The sequence below is a fragment of the Pelobates fuscus genome, chromosome 13, assembly GCF_036172605.1.
Source record: "Pelobates fuscus isolate aPelFus1 chromosome 13, aPelFus1.pri, whole genome shotgun sequence".
In the NCBI taxonomy this organism is placed as follows: domain Eukaryota; kingdom Metazoa; phylum Chordata; class Amphibia; order Anura; family Pelobatidae; genus Pelobates; species Pelobates fuscus.
The window spans coordinates 96,689,604-96,713,227 of record NC_086329.1 but is presented as its reverse complement, the minus strand read 5'-3'; the positions used below and the strand labels follow the sequence as shown (position 1 = coordinate 96,713,227).

General features: G+C 40.7%; 1 protein-coding gene across 2 annotated transcripts in view; it reads right to left on the bottom strand.

The window, feature by feature from the left end:
* NCSTN (nicastrin) overlaps nucleotides 1-23,565 on the bottom strand; it is a 47,323-nt gene extending 23,758 nt beyond the window's left edge. Inside the window, exons 1-5 of one of the 2 annotated variants that reach the window (XM_063439444.1) lie at nucleotides 23,437-23,565; nucleotides 9,877-9,981; nucleotides 3,820-3,943; nucleotides 2,755-2,873; nucleotides 1,124-1,269 (exon numbers count right to left, since the gene is read on the bottom strand). In XM_063439444.1, the coding sequence (XP_063295514.1) occupies nucleotides 1,124-1,269; nucleotides 2,755-2,873; nucleotides 3,820-3,943; nucleotides 9,877-9,981; nucleotides 23,437-23,554 (612 nt within the window). In that variant the 5' untranslated portion in view covers nucleotides 23,555-23,565. The remainder of the gene's footprint in view (nucleotides 1-1,123; nucleotides 1,270-2,754; nucleotides 2,874-3,819; nucleotides 3,944-9,876; nucleotides 9,982-23,436) is intronic. The other variant, XM_063439443.1, reaches the window with a different exon arrangement.
* Nucleotides 23,566-23,624: the final 59 nt, after the last annotated feature.

Sequence of the window (23,624 nt, the reverse complement as noted above, 5' to 3'; positions counted from 1 at the left end):
ACCAGCATGGCCCAGATTATGAGATCAAGGGGCAAACTCCGAGCTGGGCCCACTAATGAACACTCTCCCTGGCAACGGGGACACTACCTGTCGGGTATAGGCTGAACTGACTCCGCAACCTGTCAGCCACATGGACTAGGGCTATATATGCTCTCCAGCTCCTTTTAATCAGTGGTATTCTCTCATATGTTTGTTTTCTTTCGTTATGCTTTTCTTTAAGATCCATATTGTCTATCTTACTATTCCGGCACCACCATTTAGCTTTTGGCCTACTTAAATATAGTGACTCAGCTCGGAAATGTTAACTCATTAGCTCTTTTATCGACTAAGCCTTAATATGTTTAGGTACTGTTTTACCAAGTTTTAATAAGGCTTTAGTACTGCTTAGTTAACATTGATGTACTAACGCTAACACACTGCAGTTCCAGACTACAGTAACTTCTAAGTGTAGCCTGCTTAGACCAAGCCTGAAGCATGATAAGCTTAGTTTAATCTATATTCATATGCATGGCTATTTAAGCGATATAACCTTAAAATTGTGCATGTTCCTACAAATGTCAAGCTACTATAAAATTGTGCTTATATACTTCAAAATACGTAAGAGTTTGTTAATATGGCGACCGCTCAAATGTTTCATCGTACTGTTAATGCTCCCAATGTCTTAACTTCAATGCAAAAAATGTGCCGTTTATCTACTGCCATGTCTTTGTATCCGTTATGTTTGAAAATATTGCACTTGCACCTGCTGTCATGGCAGAACAAGTGCTGCTGTTATATCTTGCACAACAAAAAAAATAAAGAATTAAAAACAAAACAAAAAAAAAAATGAATGCAAGGACAGCGCCCGGGGACTCTAGGCACTATAACCAAGTCAATGAGACGACAATAGTTTCCTCTTAACAGTGTGGATGGAATACATCCTTGTTTTCACAAAACACACATTCTCCTACATCTATAACACTCTTCTTGTCCAGTTATCTTGTCTTCTGTTAAATGTTGTCACAATGTGGAAATTTACATTTCTGTTCTATAGGCACCTGGGAGCACCAAATATTACTCCCTGTGATTACAACATTATGACAGTATTGCAAGGTTTGCAGGTGTCGCGGAAGAGATAACCCACCTGTTTAATGACCTCAGTCTCATTCTCGTCCTGGAGAAGGAAAATTGGGAATTCAAAATCTTCATATGAAAAGCCAGTTCCCAGGGGGTTCCACGTGGTCTTATTGCAGTGAGCATACTGAGGTCCATGCTCCTCTGTGTAAACACCTGCAGAAACATGGAATATATTGGCAAGAACTCTGGGTAGGGGAGTATGGGATTTTATACCTACAATGCTTGTATTCCTATTCCCTTATTTAATATGAAAAAGCCTCTTTATCTGAAGCTTGTGATGGGCATGTGATTTGACAAATTGCTAACAGAGTTTTTAAACAAGCATTCATGAAGAAATGCTTTCAAAGAAAAACTCACAATAAATATATGATAATGAGCACTCTCAGAATTCCCTCATTAACCACCAATATTCTAAAATAACAAAACATTTAGAACTTTAAGGAACACTATAGTGTCAGGAACATGACCCTATAGTGTTTAAACCACCATCTAGACCCCATGGCCTGCCTACATATAGTAAAATATTACTTGTATTAAAGGCTGCAGCTGCTGCCTCTACACCTGAACTGCCTCTGTCTGCTGACATCAGAAGTGTTGATCTGAGCCAATCACAATGCTTCCCAGATCAGAGGCAGAGCCAGCAAAAGCGAAACACAGCCCTGGCCAATCAGCATTTCATCATATAGATGAACTGAATCAATGCATCTCTATGAGAAAACTTCAGTGTCTGCATGCAGAGGGTGGAGACACTGAATGGCAGTGCTGCTTACTTTGCAGCACTGCCCAAGGAAGCACCTCTAACAGCCATCTGAGGAGTGGCCAGTGGAGGTATAACTAGGCTGTAATGTAAACACTGCATTTTCTCTGAAAAGACAGTGTTTACAGCAAAAAGTCTGAAAGGAATAATTCTACTCACCAGAACAAATTCAATAAGCTGTAGTTGTTCTAGTGTCTATAGTGTCCCTTTAAGAGATAATTAAGCAAAAACATATACAAAATCATTCTTAGTTAAGGAAATTTGGACCACAGGAAAAAAAAACAAAAAACTTAACAGTAACTTAAAAGAAATCAATAAAAAAAAATAAAAAAAAAAAGATCAATATTAAGTCTATACACTTTAAATGAATGTAGCCTACTGGGAACAGTAACCAAAATACACCAGAAAAGAGAGTGACAGTTATAGCACGTACGTGAATACGCAGAATGTAAGATACAGGTGAACTACACAAGATGTGTTACTAGTTGTGAGCTTCATTTGTTCTGCTCAGCTCTGCCTCTCCAACACTGAGGGCCACCTGAAGGAGAATTGATCCAGGTGTATGGACCATCACTATAAGAAACGCTACTTTAGACTTCTTTCTACCCTTTCATGACAAGTTTCAGATGAACAGTTCCTGCTACAATCATAAAGAGTATGTTCTCCTTAATCAATATTCTGGGGACACCGGAGACAAATTCCCATTAAGCCCAGTATGTACAAGCTCAGGGCTTTTGTCCATACAGAGTTCTACATTGAGGGACGTTGAGCAGTATGGGGTGGTGGTGGGGCATTCAGGATTTAGTGCTTTAATACCATATCCAGCAGTTTACACATACACGTTATCAGTATTTAGATGCTACAAAGACAAATTACTTTACCAAATCCATCATTTGGACATTGCAGATCGGGAGAGAAGCCGTCAGGGGGACTGGGTTTAGAAAATGCGACTGCTATTCCTGACACACGGGAACTGCCCTTCAGTTTTGCTATGGTGTCCCTAAAATGTAAAAAAATATATATATATATACAAAATAACGTTATTCAGTCTTTTACCTTGGTATAAATTTAAAAGAAAATCTCATCAAATTAAGCAAAGAAAATGATGCTGATCTCTCATTGCAATCCTTTTAATGGACCCTTCCCTGTTCCAATGGCAAAATAAGGCATTCAGCCAGCACTATGAGTGTTCTCTCTTTGTGTCACAACTATAGGTTAGATTTAAATGTTGACCTGAAGAAAATATGAAGTGGCAACATTTGATTTTTAATTTCTTTTTTAGATTCAATTTTCTAATAGTCAGAGCTTGTACTTTTAATTACAAACTAAAAATGTATGTCCTGTACCTTGACCATAACGAAAAACTCCATGAACATTCATATTTTATAAAAGGGGATCTATCCAGATTGAAGAATGAGGAAGTTTGCTATCACAAAGAAAAGCAGAGTTTTTCTTAAACGGAAACTATAGGCACCCAGACCATGACTCAATGTAGTCATGTCTGTTTAATCCTGCAATTTAAAGTATTGCAATTTATCAAAACCATTACATTAACATTGCAGGGTTTATTCCACTTCTAGTGAGGGACTTCCAAACGGCCACTAGAGGCGCTTCTGGGTACTTAACAGAGTTTTACTCTGTCAAACGACGTTGGACGTCCACACAATTTGCATGAGGATGTCTAACATCTTCCCCATAGGAAAGCATTCATGCACGTGTGGTAAGTGGCCACCATCGCAGTGACGTTGTGGGAGGAGTCCTAGCCAGCGCCGAGGGAGCCATGGATCTGCAAAGAGCTAATTTACAAAATGTTTTTTTAACCCTTTCATGATCAGAGGTGGAAGTTGACCTGTAAAGTTAGGAATAGAAACCTGTATTTCTAATGCTATAGTTTTTATGTAAGTCACAGGGTAAAGGATGGATATACTTTTTTGGACACTCTTTACCTGGTAAATAAGAAGCCATCAAGCAACAGCATGTATGGAGGATTGGGTCCTGTCTCCAACACCCACAACAAGTCATCTTCCTTTTCTACCACGTGAATCACACCTGTGTCACCATTCCTAGAGGCTAGTAAAAAAAAAAAAAAAAAAAACAAGACACCTGGATGCATAAAAAAACAAACATATACTTTTATTTAATAAACTAGCCAGTGGACTCTTAATAAAGTAATCCCAGTCTGCATAATTAACTGTAACCTAACCTACACATGTATGGGAGCCTTGAGTGTTCCTTTAAACTCACCCAGTATAACTACGTAACTGTAACCTAACCTACACAGTGCATCTAATGTGTGTGGGAGCCTGGAGTGTTCCTTTACCAATATAAACCCACCCAGTGTAACCAACTGTAACCTAACCTACACAGTGCACCTAACGTGTGTGGGAGCCTGGAGTGTTCCTTTAATAATATGAACCCACACAGTATAACTTACTGTAACCTAACCTACACAGTGCATCTAACGTGTGTGGGAGCCTGGAGTGTCCCTTTAATAATATAAACTCACCCAGTATAACTAACTGTAACCTAACCTACACAGTGCACCTAACGTGTATGGGAGCCTGGAGTGTCCCTTTAATAATATAAACCCACTCAGTATAACTAACTGTAACATAACCAACACAGTGCACCTAACGTGTGTGGGAGCCTGGAGTGTCCCTTTAATAATATAAACCCACCCAGTATAACTAACTGTAACACAACCTACACAGTGCACCTATCGTGTGTGGGAGCCTGGAGTGTCCCTTTAATAATATAAACCCACCCAGTATAACTAACTGTAACACAACCTACACAGTGCACCTAACGTGTGTGGGAGCCTGGAGTGTCCCTTTAATAATATAAACCGACCCAGTATAACTAACTGTAACATAACCTACACAGTGCACCTAACGTGTGTGGGAGCCTGGAGTGTCCCTTTAATAATATAAACCGACCCAGTATAATTAACTGTAACCTAACCTACACAGTGCATCTAACGTGTGTGGGAGCCTGGAGTGTCCCTTTAGTAATATAAACCCACCCAGTATAACTAACTGTAACATAACCAACACAGTGCACCTAACGTGTGTGGGAGCCTGGAGTGTCCCTTTAATAATATAAACCCACTCAGTATAACTAACTGTAACCTAACCTACACAGTGCATCTAACGTGTGTGGGAGCCTGGAGTGTCCCTTTAGTAATATAAACCCACCCAGTATAACTAACTGTAACATAACCAACACAGTGCACCTAACGTGTGTGGGAGCCTGGAGTGTCCCTTTAATAATATAAACCCACCCAGTATAACTAACTGTAACACAACCTACACAGTGCACCTATCGTGTGTGGGAGCCTGGAGTGTCCCTTTAATAATATAAACCCACCCAGTATAACTAACTGTAACACAACCTACACAGTGCACCTAACGTGTGTGGGAGCCTGGAGTGTCCCTTTAATAATATAAACCGACCCAGTATAACTAACTGTAACATAACCTACACAGTGCACCTAACGTGTGTGGGAGCCTGGAGTGTCCCTTTAATAATATAAACCGACCCAGTATAACTAACTGTAACATAACCTACACAGTGCACCTAACGTGTGTGGGAGCCTGGAGTGTCCCTTTAATAATATAAACCCACCCAGTATAACTAACTGTAACACAACCTACACAGTGCACCTAACGTGTGTGGGAGCCTGGAGTGTCCCTTTAATAATATAAACCGACCCAGTATAACTAACTGTAACATAACCTACACAGTGCACCTAACGTGTGTGGGAGCCTGGAGTGTCCCTTTAATAATATAAACCGACCCAGTATAATTAACTGTAACCTAACCTACACAGTGCATCTAACGTGTGTGGGAGCCTGGAGTGTCCCTTTAGTAATATAAACCCACCCAGTATAACTAACTGTAACATAACCAACACAGTGCACCTAACGTGTGTGGGAGCCTGGAGTGTCCCTTTAATAATATAAACCCACTCAGTATAACTAACTGTAACCTAACCTACACAGTGCATCTAACGTGTGTGGGAGCCTGGAGTGTCCCTTTAGTAATATAAACCCACCCAGTATAACTAACTGTAACATAACCAACACAGTGCACCTAACGTGTGTGGGAGCCTGGAGTGTCCCTTTAATAATATAAACCCACCCAGTATAACTAACTGTAACACAACCTACACAGTGCACCTATCGTGTGTGGGAGCCTGGAGTGTCCCTTTAATAATATAAACCCACCCAGTATAACTAACTGTAACACAACCTACACAGTGCACCTAACGTGTGTGGGAGCCTGGAGTGTCCCTTTAATAATATAAACCGACCCAGTATAACTAACTGTAACATAACCTACACAGTGCACCTAACGTGTGTGGGAGCCTGGAGTGTCCCTTTAATAATATAAACCGACCCAGTATAACTAACTGTAACATAACCTACACAGTGCACCTAACGTGTGTGGGAGCCTGGAGTGTCCCTTTAATAATATAAACCCACCCAGTATAACTAACTGTAACATAACCTACACAGTGCACCTAACGTGTGTGGGAGCCTGGAGTGTCCCTTTAATAATATAAACCGACCCAGTATAACTAACTGTAACCTAACCTACACAGTGCATCTAACGTGTGGGGGAGCCTGGAGTGTCCCTTTAATAATATAAACCCACCCAGTATAACTAACTGTAACCTAACCTACACAGTGCATCTAACGTGTGGGGGAGCCTGGAGTGTCCCTTTAATAATATAAACCCACCCAGTATAACTAACTGTAACCTAACCTACACAGTGCATCTAACGTGTGTGGGAGCCTGGAGTGTCCCTATAATAATATAAACCCACCCAGTATAACTAACGGCAACCTAACCTACACAGTGCATCTAACGTGTGTGTGAGCCTGGAGTGTCCCTTTAATAATATAAACCCACCCAGTATAACTAACTGTAACCTAACCTACACAGTGCATCTAACGTGTGTGGGAGCCTGGAGTGTCCCTTTAATAATATAAACCCACCCAGTATAACTAACTGTAACCTAACCTACACAGTGCATCTAACGTGTGTGGGAGCCTGGAGTGTCCCTATAATAATATAAACCCACCCAGTATAACTAACTGTAACCTAACCTACACAGTGCATCTAACGTGGGTGGGAGCCTGGAGTGTCCCTTTAATAATATAAACCCACCCAGTATAACTAACTGTAACCTAACCCACACAGTGCACCTAACGTGTGTGGGAGCCTGGAGTGTCCCTTTAATAATATAAAGCCACCCAGTATAACTAACTGTAACCTAACCTACACAGTGCATCTAAAGTGTGTGGGAGCCTGGAGTGTCCCTTTAATAATATAAACCCACCCAGTATAACTAACTGTAACCTAACCTACACAGTGCATCTAACGTGCGTGGGAGCCTGGAGTGTCCCTTTAATAATATAAACCCACCCAGTATAAGTAACCTAGCCTACACAGTGCACCTAACGTGTGTGGGAGCCTGGAGTGTCCCTTTAAGAATATAAACCCACCCAGTATAACCAACTGTAACCTAACCTACACAGTGCATCTAAAGTGTGTGGGAGCCTGGAGTGTCCCTTTAAGAATATAAACCCACCCAGTATAACCAACTGTAACCTAACCTACACAGTGCATCTAACGTGTGTGGGAACCTGGAGAGTCCCTTTAATAATGTAAACCCACCCAGTATAACTAACTGTAACCTAACCTACACAGTGCATCTAACGTGTGTGGGAGCCTGGAGTGTCCCTTTAATAATATAAATCCACCCAATATAACTAACTGTAACCTAACCTACACAGTGCATCTAACGTGTGTGGGAGCCTGGAGTGTCCCTATAATAATATAAACCCACCCAGTATAACCAACTGCAACCTAACCTACACAGTGCATCTAACGTGTATGTGAGCCTGGAGTGTCCCTTTAATAATATAAACCCACCCAGTATAACTAACTGTAACCTAACCTACACAGTGCATCTAACGTGTGTGGGAGCCTGGAGTGTCCCTATAATAATATAAACCCACCCAGTATAACTAACTGCAACCTAACCTACACAGTGCATCTAACGTGTGTGGGAGCCTGGAGTGTCCCTATAATAATATAAACCCACCCAGTAAAACTAACTGTAACCTAACCTACACAGTGCATCTAACGTGTGTGGGAGCCTGGAGTGTCCCTTTAATAATATAAAGCCACCCAGTGTAACCAACTGTAACCTAACCTAGACAGTGCACCTAACGTGTGTGGGAGCCTGGAGTGTCCCTTTAATAATATAAACCCACCCAGTATAACTAACTGTAACCTAACCAACACAGTGCATCTAATGTGTGTGGGAGCCTGGAGTGTTCCTTTAATAATATAAACCCACCCAGTATAACTAACTGTAACCTAACCTACACAGTGCATCTAACGTGTGTGGGAGCCTGGAGTGTCCCTATAATAATATAAACCCACCCAGTATAACTAACTGTAACCTAACCTACACAGTGCATCTAACATGTGTGGGAGCCTGGAGTGTCCCTTTAATAATATAAACCCACCCAGTATAACTAACTGTAACCTAACCTACACAGTGCACCTAACGTGTGTGGGAGCCTGGAGTGTCCCTTTAATAATATAAACCCACCCAGTATAACTAACTGTAACCTAACCTACACAGTGCATCTAACGTGTGGGAGCCTGGAGTGTCCCTTTAATAATATAAACCCACCCAGTATAACTAACTGTAACCTAACCTACACAGTGCATCTAACATGTGTGGGAGCCTGGAGTGTCCCTTTAATAATATAAACCCACCCAGTATAACTAACTGTAACCTAACCTACACAGTGCACCTAACGTGTGTGGGAGCCTGGAGAGTCCCTTTAATAATATAAACCCACCCAGTATAACTAACTGTAACCTAACCTACACAGTGCATCTAACGTGTGGGAGCCTGGAGTGTCCCTTTAATAATATAAACCCACCCAGTATAACTAACTATAACCTAACCTACACAGTGCATCTAACATGTGTGGGAGCCTGGAGTGTCCCTTTAATAATATAAACCCACCCAGTATAACTAACTGTAACCTAACCTACACAGTGCACCTAACGTGTGTGGGAGCCTGGAGAGTCCCTTTAATAATATAAACCCACCCAGTATAACTAACTGTAACCTAACCTACACAGTGCATCTAACGTGTGGGAGCCTGAAGTGTCCCTTTAATAATATAAACCCACCCAGTATAACTAACTATAACCTAACCTACACAGTGCACCTAACGTGTGTGGGAGCCTGGAGTGTCCCTTTAAGAATATAAATCCACCCAGTAAAACTAACTGTAACCTAACCTACACAGTGCATCTAACGTGTGTGAGAGCCTGGAGTGTCCCTTTAATAATATAAACCCACCCAGTATAACCAACTGTAACACACACACACCCTCGCCCCCAATATCGTGTAATTCCCCCTTGTGTTGCCAAAACAGCTCTAATGCGTCAAGGCATGGACTCCACAAGACCTGTAAACATGTCCTGTGGTATTTGCACCAAGACATTACCAGCTGATCATTTAAGTCCTGTAGGTTGGGGCCTACATGGATTACATTTGTTGTTCTAGCACATCCTACAAATGCTGAACCAGACTGAGATCTGGGTAATTTGCGCAGCCAAGGCAAAACCTTGAAATTAAGTTCCTCAAAGCATTCCTGAACATTTTCAGCAGTGTGACAGGGTGCATTACCATGCTGAAGAAGGCAACTGCTATCAGGGACAGCAACGGTATCCAAGTAGTTTCTATGTTCTAGGTAGATGGTATGCATCAAAGTAACATCCACATGAATACCAGGACCCAAGGTTTCCCAGGAGAACATTAGCATTAAGTAGCACCCATTTACAGTAGAAATACCTTTAGCAACAGTTGATCTAACAAACTATAACATAGCAGTCTCTTCCTGCAGAATATCTACTTCTGGTTTTATTTAATTATTATTCACAACACTAGTTAATATGTAACTTACATTGACATCCTGTTTGATGCGTTGCGTTGAGGAGGCGGACACATGGAGCAGTATTGTTTAGGTTAACATAGATTTTCCTCTCCACTGAATTTGCACGACATATACCTGAGGTGTATACAAAGCAATGGTTATTTACTACGTTCCATAGGTCTTTGGATAGCATACAAGCATCACTAACAGCTTTAGCGCACAATCACAGGAGTAGTTTGTCAACTGTCAGATTGTTATCAATATTTAATTAACAAAATGTGATATTTGTTTAAATCTCTGGGGATATACTTCCAGCAAAGCCAACACAATCCTTGATATCAGGTCAACTTTAATGTCAACATACTCTCATTAAATTAAAGGAACACTCCAAACACTCCTTTATGTGTGAAGAGTGTGTCCTTTTTCATGTTACAAAAAGTGCAAATTTTAGTAGAAATTGGCACTTTTATAAATTAACCTTTTTACAACTCGCTGGCTGTCAACGAGACAACCGGTCCTGCTACTTTCTGGTTGTGTAGCTCAGTGGTACCAACTCAAGAGGCAGCAATTGCCCAGAGCACCTGCCTTGCAAAGACTTCTCAATTAACTGCATTGAAAAGTCTACGATTGGACAGCCACAGAAAGTCTGGGAAGGGTTAGAAGGGGCGGGTTTTTAAAGGCCAAGTCGCTCTGTATTACGGTGACGCTACCCATCCCTGATTATTATTTAATATTATCTACCGTTTTGTTTTTTTGTTCTTGATTTTTCAAAGGCTACAGACAAGAAAGCTGTAGCTATTTCAAGCAGTTTTTAGATCGAGCCCCAGTGAAAATGTGCATAATTAAATCCATACATATTTTTAATTGAGGGTATATCTACAAAAAAGTGTTTTTTTGCAGTTGGGTGGTGGAGTGTCCCTTTAATATATCATTTATCAAATAGATATGATATTACACAATTACTTACTCCCTTTCAAGCAATGGTGACGCCTTCATTAACCCACAGTGCATCATGGGAGATGTACTCAGTATATCTGGGTGTCTGTCCCTGTTATAGGAGATTATTAATAATAACACTGACCGACACAGTGCATCATGGGAGATGCACTCAGTGTATCTGGGTGTCTGTCCCTGTTATAGGAGATTATTAATAATAACACTGACAGACACAGTGCATCATGGGAGATGTACTCAGTATATCTGGGTGTCTGTCCCTGTTATAGGAGATTATTAATAATAACACTGACAGACACGGTGCATCATGGGAGATGTACTCAGTATATCTGGGTGTCTGTCCCTGTTATAGGAGATTATTAATAATAACACTGACAGACACAGTGCATCATGGGAGATGTACTCAGTATATCTGGGTGTCTGTCTCTGTTATAGGAGATTATTAATAATAACACTGACAGACACGGTGCATCATGGGAGATGTACTCAGTATATCTGGGTGTCTGTCCCTGTTATAGGAGATTATTAATAATAACACTGACAGACACGGTGCATCATGGGAGATGTACTCAGTATATCTGGGTGTCTGTCCCTGTTATAGGAGATTATTAATAATAACACTGACAGACACAGTGCATCATGGGAGATGTACTCAGTATATCTGGGTGTCTGTCCCTGTTATAGGAGATTATTAATAATAACACTGACAGACACAGTGCATCATGGGAGATGTACTCAGTATATCTGGGTGTCTGTCTCTGTTATAGGAGATTATTAATAATAACACTGACAGACACAGTGCATCATGGGAGATGCACTCAGTATATCTGGGTGTCTGTCCCTGTTATAGGAGATTATTAATAATAACACTGACAGACACAGTGCATCATGGGAGATGTACTCTGTATATCTGGGTGTCTGTCCCTGTTATAGGAGATTATTAATAATAACACTGACAGACACAGAGCATCATGGGAGATGTACTCAGTATATCTGGATGTCTGTCCCTGTTATAGGAGATTATTAATAATAACACTGACAGACACAGTGCATCATGGGAGATGCACTCAGTATATCTGGGTGTCTGTCCCTGTTATAGGAGATTATTAATAATAACACTGACAGACACAGTGCATCATGTGAGATGTACTCAGTATATCTGGGTGTCTGTCCCTGTTATAGGAGATTATTAATAACACTGACAGACACAGTGCATCATGGGAGATGTACTCAGTATATCTGGGTGTCTGTCCCTGTTATAGGAGATTATTAATAATAACACTGACAGACACAGTGCATCATGGGAGATGTACTCAGTATATCTGGGTGTCTGTCCCTGTTATAGGAGATTATTAATAATAACACTGACAGACACAGTGCATCATGGGAGATGTACTCAGTATATCTGAGTGTCTGTCTCTGTTATAGGAGATTATTAATAATAACACTGACTGACACGGTGCATCATGGGAGATGCACTCAGTATATCTGGGTGTCTGTCCCTGTTATAGGAGATTATTAATAATAACACTGACAGACACGGTGCATCATGGGAGATGTACTGAGTATATCTGGGTGTCTGTCCCTGTTATAGGAGATTATTAATAATAACACTGACAGACACAGTGCATCATGGGAGATGTACTCCGTATATCTGGGTGTCTGTCCCTGTTATAGGAGATTATTAATAATAACACTGACAGACACGGTGCATCATGGGAGATGTACTCAGTATATCTGGGTGTCTGTCCCTGTTATAGGAGACTATTAATAATAAAACTGACAGACACGGTGCATCATGGGAGATGTACTCAGTATATCTGGGTGTCTGTCCCTGTTATAGGAGATTATTAATAATAACACTGACAGACACAGTGCATCATGGGAGATGTACTCCGTATATCTGGGTGTCTGTCCCTGTTATAGGAGATTATTAATAATAACACTGACAGACACGGTGCATCATGGGAGATGTACTCAGTATATCTGGGTGTCTGTCCCTGTTATAGGAGACTATTAATAATAAAACTGACAGACACGGTGCATCATGGGAGATGTACTCAGTATATCTGGGTGTCTGTCTCTGTTATAGGAGATTATTAATAATAACACTGACAGACACAGTGCATCATGGGAGATGTACTCAGTATATCTGGGTGTCTGTCCCTGTTATAAGAGATTATTAATAATAACACTGACAGACACAGTGCATCATGGGAGATGTACTCAGTATATCTGGGTGTCTGTCCCTGTTATAGGAGATTATTAATAATAACACTGACAGACACAGTGCATCATGGGAGATGTACTCAGTATATCTGGGTGTCTGTCCCTGTTATAGGAGATTATTAATATTAACACTGACAGACACAGTGCATCATGGGAGATGTACTCAGTATATCTGGGTGTCTGTCTCTGTTATAGGAGATTATTAATAATAACACTGACAGACACGGTGCATCATGGGAGATGTACTCAGTATATCTGGGTGTCTGTCTCTGTTATAGGAGATTATTAATAATAACACTGACAGACACGGTGCATCATGGGAGATGTACTCAGTATATCTGGGTGTCTGTCTCTGTTATAGGAGATTATTAATAATAACACTGACAGACACAGTGCATCATGGGAGATGCACTCAGTATATCTGGGTGACTGTCCCTGTTATAGGAGATTATTAATAATAACACTGACAGACACAGTGCATCATGGGAGATGTACTCTGTATATCTGGGTGTCTGTCCCTGTTATAGGAGATTATTAATAATAACACTGACAGACACAGTGCATCATGGGAGATGTACTCAGTATATCTGGGTGTCTGTCCCTGTTATAGGAGATTATTAATAATAACACTGACAGACACGGTGCATCATGGGAGATGTACTCAGTATATCTGGGTGTCTGTCCCTGTTATAGGAGATTATTAATAATAACACTGACAGACACAGTGCATCATGGGAGATGTACTCAGTATATCTGGGTGACTGTCCCTGTTATAGGAGATTATTAATAATAACACTGACAGACACAGTGCATCATGGGAGATGTACTCTGTATATCTGGGTGTCTGTCCCTGTTATAGGAGATTATTAATAATAACACTGACAGACACAGTGCATCATGGGAGATGTACTCAGTATATCTGGGTGTCTGTCCCTGTTATAGGAGATTATTAATAATAACACTGACAGACACGGTGCATCATGGGAGATGTACTCAGTATATCTGGGTGTCTGTCCCTGTTATAGGAGATTATTAATAATAACACTGACAGACACAGTGCATCATGGGAGATGTACTCAGTATATCTGGGTGTCTGTCCCTGTTATAGGAGATTATTAATAATAACACTGACAGACACAGTGCATCATGGGAGATGTACTCAGTATATCTGGGTGTCTGTCCCTGTTATAGGAGATTATTAATAATAACACTGACAGACACAGTGCATCATGGGAGATGTACTCAGTATATCTGGGTGTCTGTCCCTGTTATAGGAGATTATTAATAATAATACTGACAGACACAGTGCATCATGGGAGATGTACTCAGTATATCTGGGTGTCTGTCCCTGTTATAGGAGATTATTAATAATAACACTGACAGACACAGTGCATCATGGGAGATGTACTCAGTATATCTGGGTGTCTGTCCCTGTTACAGGAGATTATTAATAATAACACTGACAGACACGGTGCATCATGGGAGATGCACTCAGTGTATCTGGGTGTCTGTCCCTGTTATAGGAGATTATTAATAATAACACTGACAGACACAGTGCATCATGGGAGATGTACTCAGTATATCTGGGTGTCTGTCCCTGTTATAGGAGATTATTAATAATAACACTGACAGACACAGTGCATCATGGGAGATGTACTCAGTATATCTGGGTGTCTGTCCCTGTTATAGGAGATTATTAATAATAACACTGACAGACACGGTGCATCATGGGAGATGTACTCACTATATCTGGGTGTCTGTCCCTGTTATAGGAGATTATTAATAATAACACTGACAGACACAGTGCATCATGGGAGATGTACTCAGTATATCTGGGTGTCTGTCCCTGTTATAGGAGATTATTAATAATAACACTGACAGACACAGTGCATCATGGGAGATGCACTCAGTATATCTGGGTGTCTGTCCCTGTTATAGGAGATTATTAATAATAACACTGACAGACACAGTGCATCATGGGAGATGTACTCAGTATATCTGGGTGTCTGTCCCTGTTATAGGAGATTATTAATAATAACACTGACAGACACAGTGCATCATGGGAGATGTACTCAGTATATCTGGGTGTCTGTCCCTGTTATAGGAGATTATTAATAATAACACTGACAGACACGGTGCATCATGGGAGATGTACTCAGTATATCTGGGTGTCTGTCCCTGTTATAGGAGATTATTAATAATAACACTGACAGACACAGTGCATCATGGGAGATGTACTCAGTATATCTGGGTGTCTGTCCCTGTTATAGGAGATTATTAATAATAACACTGACAGACACAGTGCATCATGGGAGATGTACTCAGTATATCTGGGTGACTGTCCCTGTTATAGGAGATTATTAATAATAACACTGACAGACACAGTGCATCATGGGAGATGTACTCAGTATATCTGGGTGTCTGTCCCTGTTATAGGAGATTATTAATAATAACACTGACAGACACAGTGCATCATGGGAGATGCAGTCAGTATATCTGGGTGTCTGTCCCTGTTATAGGAGATTATTAATAATAACACTGACAGACACAGTGCATCATGGGAGATGCAGTCAGTATATCTGGGTGTCTGTCCCTGTTATAGGAGATTATTAATAATAACACTGACAGACACAGTGCATCATGGGAGATGTACTCAGTATATCTGGGTGTCTGTCCCTGTTATAGGAGATTATTAATAATAATACTGACAGACACGGTGCATCATGGGAGATGTACTCAGTATATCTGGGTGTCTGTCCCTGTTATAGGAGATTATTAATAATAACACTGACAGACACAGTGCATCATGGGAGATGTACTCAGTATATCTGGGTGTCTGTCCCTGTTATAGGAGATTATTAATAATAACACTGACAGACACAGTGCATCATGGGAGATGTACTCAATATATCTGGGTGTCTGTCCCTGTTATAGGAGATTATTAATAATAATACTGACAGACACGGTGCATCATGGGAGATGTACTCAGTATATCTGGGTGTCTGTCCCTGTTATAGGAGATTATTAATAATAACACTGACAGACACAGTGCATCATGGGAGATGTACTCAGTATATCTGGGTGTCTGTCTCTGTTATAGGAGATTATTAATAATAACACTGACAGACACAGTGCATCATGGGAGATGTACTCAGTATATCTGGGTGTCTGTCCCTGTTATAGGAGATTATTAATAATAACACTGACAGACACAGTGCATCATGGGAGATGTACTCAGTATATCTGGGTGTCTGTCCCTGTTATAGGAGATTATTAATAATAACACTGACAGACACAGTGCATCATGGGAGATGTACTCAGTATATCTGGGTGTCTGTCTCTGTTATAGGAGATTATTAATAATAACACTGACAGACACAGTGCATCATGGGAGATGCACTCAGTATATCTGGGTGTCTGTCCCTGTTATAGGAGATTATTAATAATAACACTGACAGACACGGTGCATCATGGGAGATGTACTCAGTATATCTGGGTGTCTGTCCCTGTTATAGGAGATTATTAATAATAACACTGACAGACACGGTGCATCATGGGAGATGTACTCAGTATATCTGGGTGTCTGTCCCTGTTATAGGAGATTATTAATAATAACACTGACAGACACGGTGCATCATGGGAGATGTACTCAGTATATCTGGGTGTCTGTCCCTGTTATAGGAGATTATTAATAATAACACTGACAGACACAGTGCATCATGGGAGATGTACTCAGTATATCTGGGTGTCTGTCTCTGTTATAGGAGATTATTAATAATAACACTGACAGACACAGTGCATCATGGGAGATGTACTCAGTATATCTGGGTGTCTGTCCCTGTTATAGGAGATTATTAATAATAACACTGACAGACACAGTGCATCATGGGAGATGTACTCAGTATATCTGGGTGTCTGTCCCTGTTATAGGAGATTATTAATAATAACACTGACAGACACGGTGCATCATGGGAGATGTACTCAGTATATCTGGGTGTCTGTCCCTGTTATAGGAGATTATTAATAATAACACTGACAGACACGGTGCATCATGGGAGATGTACTCAGTATATCTGGGTGTCTGTCCCTGTTATAGGAGATTATTAATAATAACACTGACAGACACAGTGCATCATGGGAGATGTACTCAGTATATCTGGGTGTCTGTCCCTGTTATAGGAGATTATTAATAATAACACTGACAGACACAGTGCATCATGGGAGATGTACTCAGTATATCTGGGTGTCTGTCTCTGTTATAGGAGATTATTAATAATAACACTGACAGACACAGTGCATCATGGGAGATGCACTCAGTATATCTGGGTGTCTGTCCCTGTTATAGGAGATTATTAATAATAACACTGACAGACACAGTGCATCATGGGAGATGTACTCAGTATATCTGGGTGTCTGTCTCTGTTATAGGAGATTATTAATAATAACACTGACAGACACAGTGCATCATGGGAGATGTACTCAGTATATCTGGGTGTCTGTCCCTGTTATAGGAGATTATTAATAATAACACTGACAGACACGGTGCATTATGGGAGATGTACTCCGTATATCTGTGTGTCTGTCCCTGTTATAGGAGATTATTAATAATAACACTGACAGACACAGTGCATCATGGGAGATGCACTCAGTATATCTGGGTGTCTGTCCCTGTTATAGGAGATTATTAATAATAACACTGACAGACACAGTGCATCATGGGAGATGTACTCAGTATATCTGGGTGTCTGTCCCTGTTATAGGAGATTATTAATAATAACACTGACAGACACAGTGCATCATGGGAGATGTACTCAGTATATCTGGGTGTCTGTCCCTGTTATAGGAGATTATTAATAATAACACTGACAGACACAGTGCATCATGGGAGATGTACTCAGTATATCTGGGTGTCTGTCCCTGTTATAGGAGATTATTAATAATAACACTGACAGACACGGTGCATCATGGGAGATGTACTCACTATATCTGGGTGTCTGTCCCTGTTATAGGAGATTATTAATAATAACACTGACAGACACAGTGCATCATGGGAGATGTACTCAGTATATCTGGGTGTCTGTCCCTGTTATAGGAGATTATTAATAATAACACTGACAGACACAGTGCATCATGGGAGATGCACTCAGTATATCTGGGTGTCTGTCCCTGTTATAGGAGATTATTAATAATAACACTGACAGACACAGTGCATCATGGGAGATGTACTCAGTATATCTGGGTGTCTGTCCCTGTTATAGGAGATTATTAATAATAACACTGACAGACACAGTGCATCATGGGAGATGTACTCAGTATATCTGGGTGTCTGTCCCTGTTATAGGAGATTATTAATAATAACACTGACAGACACGGTGCATCATGGGAGATGTACTCAGTATATCTGGGTGTCTGTCCCTGTTATAGGAGATTATTAATAATAACACTGACAGACACAGTGCATCATGGGAGATGTACTCAGTATATCTGGGTGTCTGTCCCTGTTATAGGAGATTATAAATAATAACACTGACAGACACAGTGCATCATGGGAGATGTACTCAGTATATCTGGGTGACTGTCCCTGTTATAGGAGATTATTAATAATAACACTGACAGACACAGTGCATCATGGGAGATGTACTCAGTATATCTGGGTGTCTGTCCCTGTTATAGGAGATTATTAATAATAACACTGACAGACACAGTGCATCATGGGAGATGCAGTCAGTATATCTGGGTGTCTGTCCCTGTTATAGGAGATTATTAATAATAACACTGACAGACACAGTGCATCATGGGAGATGCAGTCAGTATATCTGGGTGTCTGTCCCTGTTATAGGAGATTATTAATAATAACACTGACAGACACAGTGCATCATGGGAGATGTACTCAGTATATCTGGGTGTCTGTCCCTGTTATAGGAGATTATTAATAATAATACTGACAGACACGGTGCATCATGGGAGATGTACTCAGTATATCTGGGTGTCTGTCCCTGTTATAGGAGATTATTAATAATAACACTGACAGACACAGTGCATCATGGGAGATGTACTCAGTATATCTGGGTGTCTGTCCCTGTTATAGGAGATTATTAATAATAACACTGACAGACACAGTGCATCATGGGAGATGTACTCAATATATCTGGGTGTCTGTCCCTGTTATAGGAGATTATTAATAATAATACTGACAGACACGGTGCATCATGGGAGATGTACTCAGTATATCTGGGTGTCTGTCCCTGTTATAGGAGATTATTAATAATAACACTGACAGACACAGTGCATCATGGGAGATGTACTCAGTATATCTGGGTGTCTGTCTCTGTTATAGGAGATTATTAATAATAACACTGACAGACACAGTGCATCATGGGAGATGTACTCAGTATATCTGGGTGTCTGTCCCTGTTATAGGAGATTATTAATAATAACACTGACAGACACAGTGCATCATGGGAGATGTACTCAGTATATCTGGGTGTCTGTCCCTGTTATAGGAGATTATTAATAATAACACTGACAGACACGGTGCATCATGGGAGATGTACTCAGTATATCTGGGTGTCTGTCCCTGTTATAGGAGATTATTAATAATAACACTGACAGACACGGTGCATCATGGGAGATGTACTCAGTATATCTGGGTGTCTGTCCCTGTTATAGGAGATTATTAATAATAACACTGACAGACACAGTGCATCATGGGAGATGTACTCAGTATATCTGGGTGTCTGTCCCTGTTATAGGAGATTATTAATAATAACACTGACAGACACAGTGCATCATGGGAGATGTACTCAGTATATCTGGGTGTCTGTCTCTGTTATAGGAGATTATTAATAATAACACTGACAGACACAGTGCATCATGGGAGATGCACTCAGTATATCTGGGTGTCTGTCCCTGTTATAGGAGATTATTAATAATAACACTGACAGACACAGTGCATCATGGGAGATGTACTCAGTATATCTGGGTGTCTGTCTCTGTTATAGGAGATTATTAATAATAACACTGACAGACACAGTGCATCATGGGAGATGTACTCAGTATATCTGGGTGTCTGTCCCTGTTATAGGAGATTATTAATAATAACACTGACAGACACGGTGCATCATGGGAGATGTACTCAGTATATCTGGGTGTCTGTCCTGTTATAGGAGATTATTAATAATAACACTGACAGACACAGTGCATCATGGGAGATGTACTCAGTATATCTGGGTGTCTGTCCTGTTATAGGAGATTATTAATAATAACACTGACAGACACAGTGCATCATGGGAGATGTACTCAGTATATCTGGGTGTCTGTCCCTGTTATAGGAGATTATTAATAATAACACTGACAGACACGGTGCATCATGGGAGATGTACTCAGTATATCTGGGTGTCTGTCCCTGTTATAGGAGATTATTAATAATAACACTGACAGACACAGTGCATCATGGGAGATGTACTCAGTATATCTGGGTGTCTGTCCCTGTTATAGGAGATTATTAATAATAACACTGACAGACACAGTGCATCATGGGAGATGTACTCAGTATATCTGGGTGTCTGTCCCTGTTATAGGAGATTATTAATAATAACACTGACAGACACAGTGCATCATGGGAGATGTACTCAGTATATCTGGGTGTCTGTCCCTGTTATAGGAGATTATTAATAATAACACTGACAGACACAGTGCATCATGGGAGATGTACTCAGTATATCTGGGTGTCTGTCTCTGTTATAGGAGATTATTAATAATAACACTGACAGACACGGTGCATCATGGGAGATGTACTCAGTATATCTGGGTGTCTGTCCCTGTTATAGGAGATTATTAATAATAACACTGACAGACACAGTGCATCATGGGAGATGCACTCAGTATATCTGGGTGTCTGTCCCTGTTATAGGAGATTATTAATAATAACACTGACAGACACGGTGCATCATGGGAGATGTACTCAGTATATCTGGGTGTCTGTCCCTGTTATAGGAGATTATTAATAATAACACTGACAGACACGGTGCATCATGGGAGATGTACTCAGTATATCTGGGTGTCTGTCCCTGTTATAGGAGATTATTAATAATAACACTGACAGACACGGTGCATCATGGGAGATGTACTCAGTATATCTGGGTGTCTGTCTCTGTTATAGGAGATTATTAATAATAACACTGACAGACACAGTGCATCATGGGAGATGTACTCAGTATATCTGGGTGTCTGTCCCTGTTATAGGAGATTATTAATAATAACACTGACAGACACAGTGCATCATGGGAGATGCACTCAGTATATCTGGGTGTCTGTCCCTGTTATAGGAGATTATTAATAATAACACTGACAGACACGGTGCATCATGGGAGATGTACTCAGTATATCTGGGTGTCTGTCCCTGTTATAGGAGATTATTAATAATAACACTGACAGACACAGTGCATCATGGGAGATGTACTCAGTATATCTGGGTGTCTGTCCCTGTTATAGGAGATTATTAATAACACTGACAGACACGGTGCATCATGGGAGATGTACTCAGTATATCTGGGTGTCTGTCCCTGTTATAGGAGATTATTAATAATAACACTGACAGACACAGTGCATCATGGGAGATGTACTCAGTATATCTGGGTGTCTGTCCCTGTTATAGGAGATTATTAATAATAACACTGACAGACACGGTGCATCATGGGAGATGTACTCAGTATATCTGGGTGTCTGTCTCTGTTATAGGAGATTATTAATAATAACACTGACAGACACAGTGCATCATGGGAGATGCACTCAGTATATCTGGGTGTCTGTCCCTGTTATAGGAGATTATTAATAATAACACTGACAGACACAGTGCATCATGGGAGATGTACTCAGTATTTCTGGGTGTCTGTCCCTGTTATAGGAGATTATTAATAATAACACTGACAGACACGGTGCATCATGGGAGATGTACTCAGTATATCTGGGTGTCTGTCCCTGTTATAGGAGATTATTAATAATAACACTGACAGACACAGTGCATCATGGGAGATGCACTCAGTATATCTGGGTGTCTGTCTCTGTTATAGGAGATTATTAATAATAACACTGACAGACACAGTGCATCATGGGAGATGTACTCAGTATATCTGGGTGTCTGTCCCTGTTATAGGAGATTATTAATAATAACACTGACAGACACGGTGCATCATGGGAGATGTACTCAGTATATCTGGGTGTCTGTCCCTGTTATAGGAGATTATTAATAATAACACTGACAGACACAGTGCATCATGGGAGATGTACTCAGTATATCTGGGTGTCTGTCTCTGTTATAGGAGATTATTAATAATAACACTGACAGACACGGTGCATCATGGGAGATGTACTCAGTATATCTGGGTGTCTGTCCCTGTTATAGGAGATTATTAATAATAACACTGACAGACACAGTGCATCATGGGAGATGCACTCAGTATATCTGGGTGACTGTCTCTGTTATAGGAGATTATTAATAATAACACTGACAGACACAGTGCATCATGGGAGATGTACTCAGTATATCTGGGTGACTGTCCCTGTTATAGGAGATTATTAATAATAACACTGACAGACACGGTGCATCATGGGAGATGTACTCAGTATATCTGGGTGTCTGTCCCTGTTATAGGAGATTATTAATAATAACACTGACAGACACAGTGCATCATGGGAGATGCACTCAGTATATCTGGGTGTCTGTCCCTGTTATAGGAGATTATTAATAATAACACTGACAGACAGTGCATCATGGGAGATGTACTCAGTATATCTGGGTGTCTGTCCCTGTTATAGGAGATTATTAATAATAACACTGACAGACACAGTGCATCATGGGAGATGTACTCAGTATATCTGGGTGTCTGTCCCTGTTATAGGAGACTATTAATAATAACACTGACAGACACAGTGCATCATGGGAGATGTACTCAGTATATCTGGGTGTCTGTCCCTGTTACAGGAGATTATTAATAATAACACTGACAGACACGGTGCATCATGGGAGATGTACTCAGTATATCTGGGTGTCTGTCCCTGTTATAGGAGATTATTAATAATAACACTGACAGACACAGTGCATCATGGGAGATGTACTCAGTATATCTGGGTGTCTGTCCCTGTTATAGGAGATTATTAATAATAACACTGACAGACACAGTGCATCATGGGAGATGTACTCAGTATATCTGGGTGTCTGTCCCTGTTATAGGAGATTATTAATAATAACACTGACAGACACAGTGCATCATGGGAGATGTACTCTGTATATCTGGGTGTCTGTCCCTGTTATAGGAGATTATTAATAATAACACTGACAGACAGTGCATCATGGGAGATGTAGTCCGGGTGCTCACTGGGTTATACAGGCTGCCAGTCCCCACTCACCCGCTAGTAGGAGCAGGACGAGCCCCGGAGCCCTCCATCCCAGTCCGGCCTGGCCCGCCATCCTCTTCACTGAGTCTCCAGCCGCCATGATCACAGGCCAGTCTGCTACTTCCGGCATCAGCCGCCAGACCGGAAGTCCATAGAAGCAGCCATGGTCACGGGATCAGCCGTTTCCGCCCTGAGGGGGC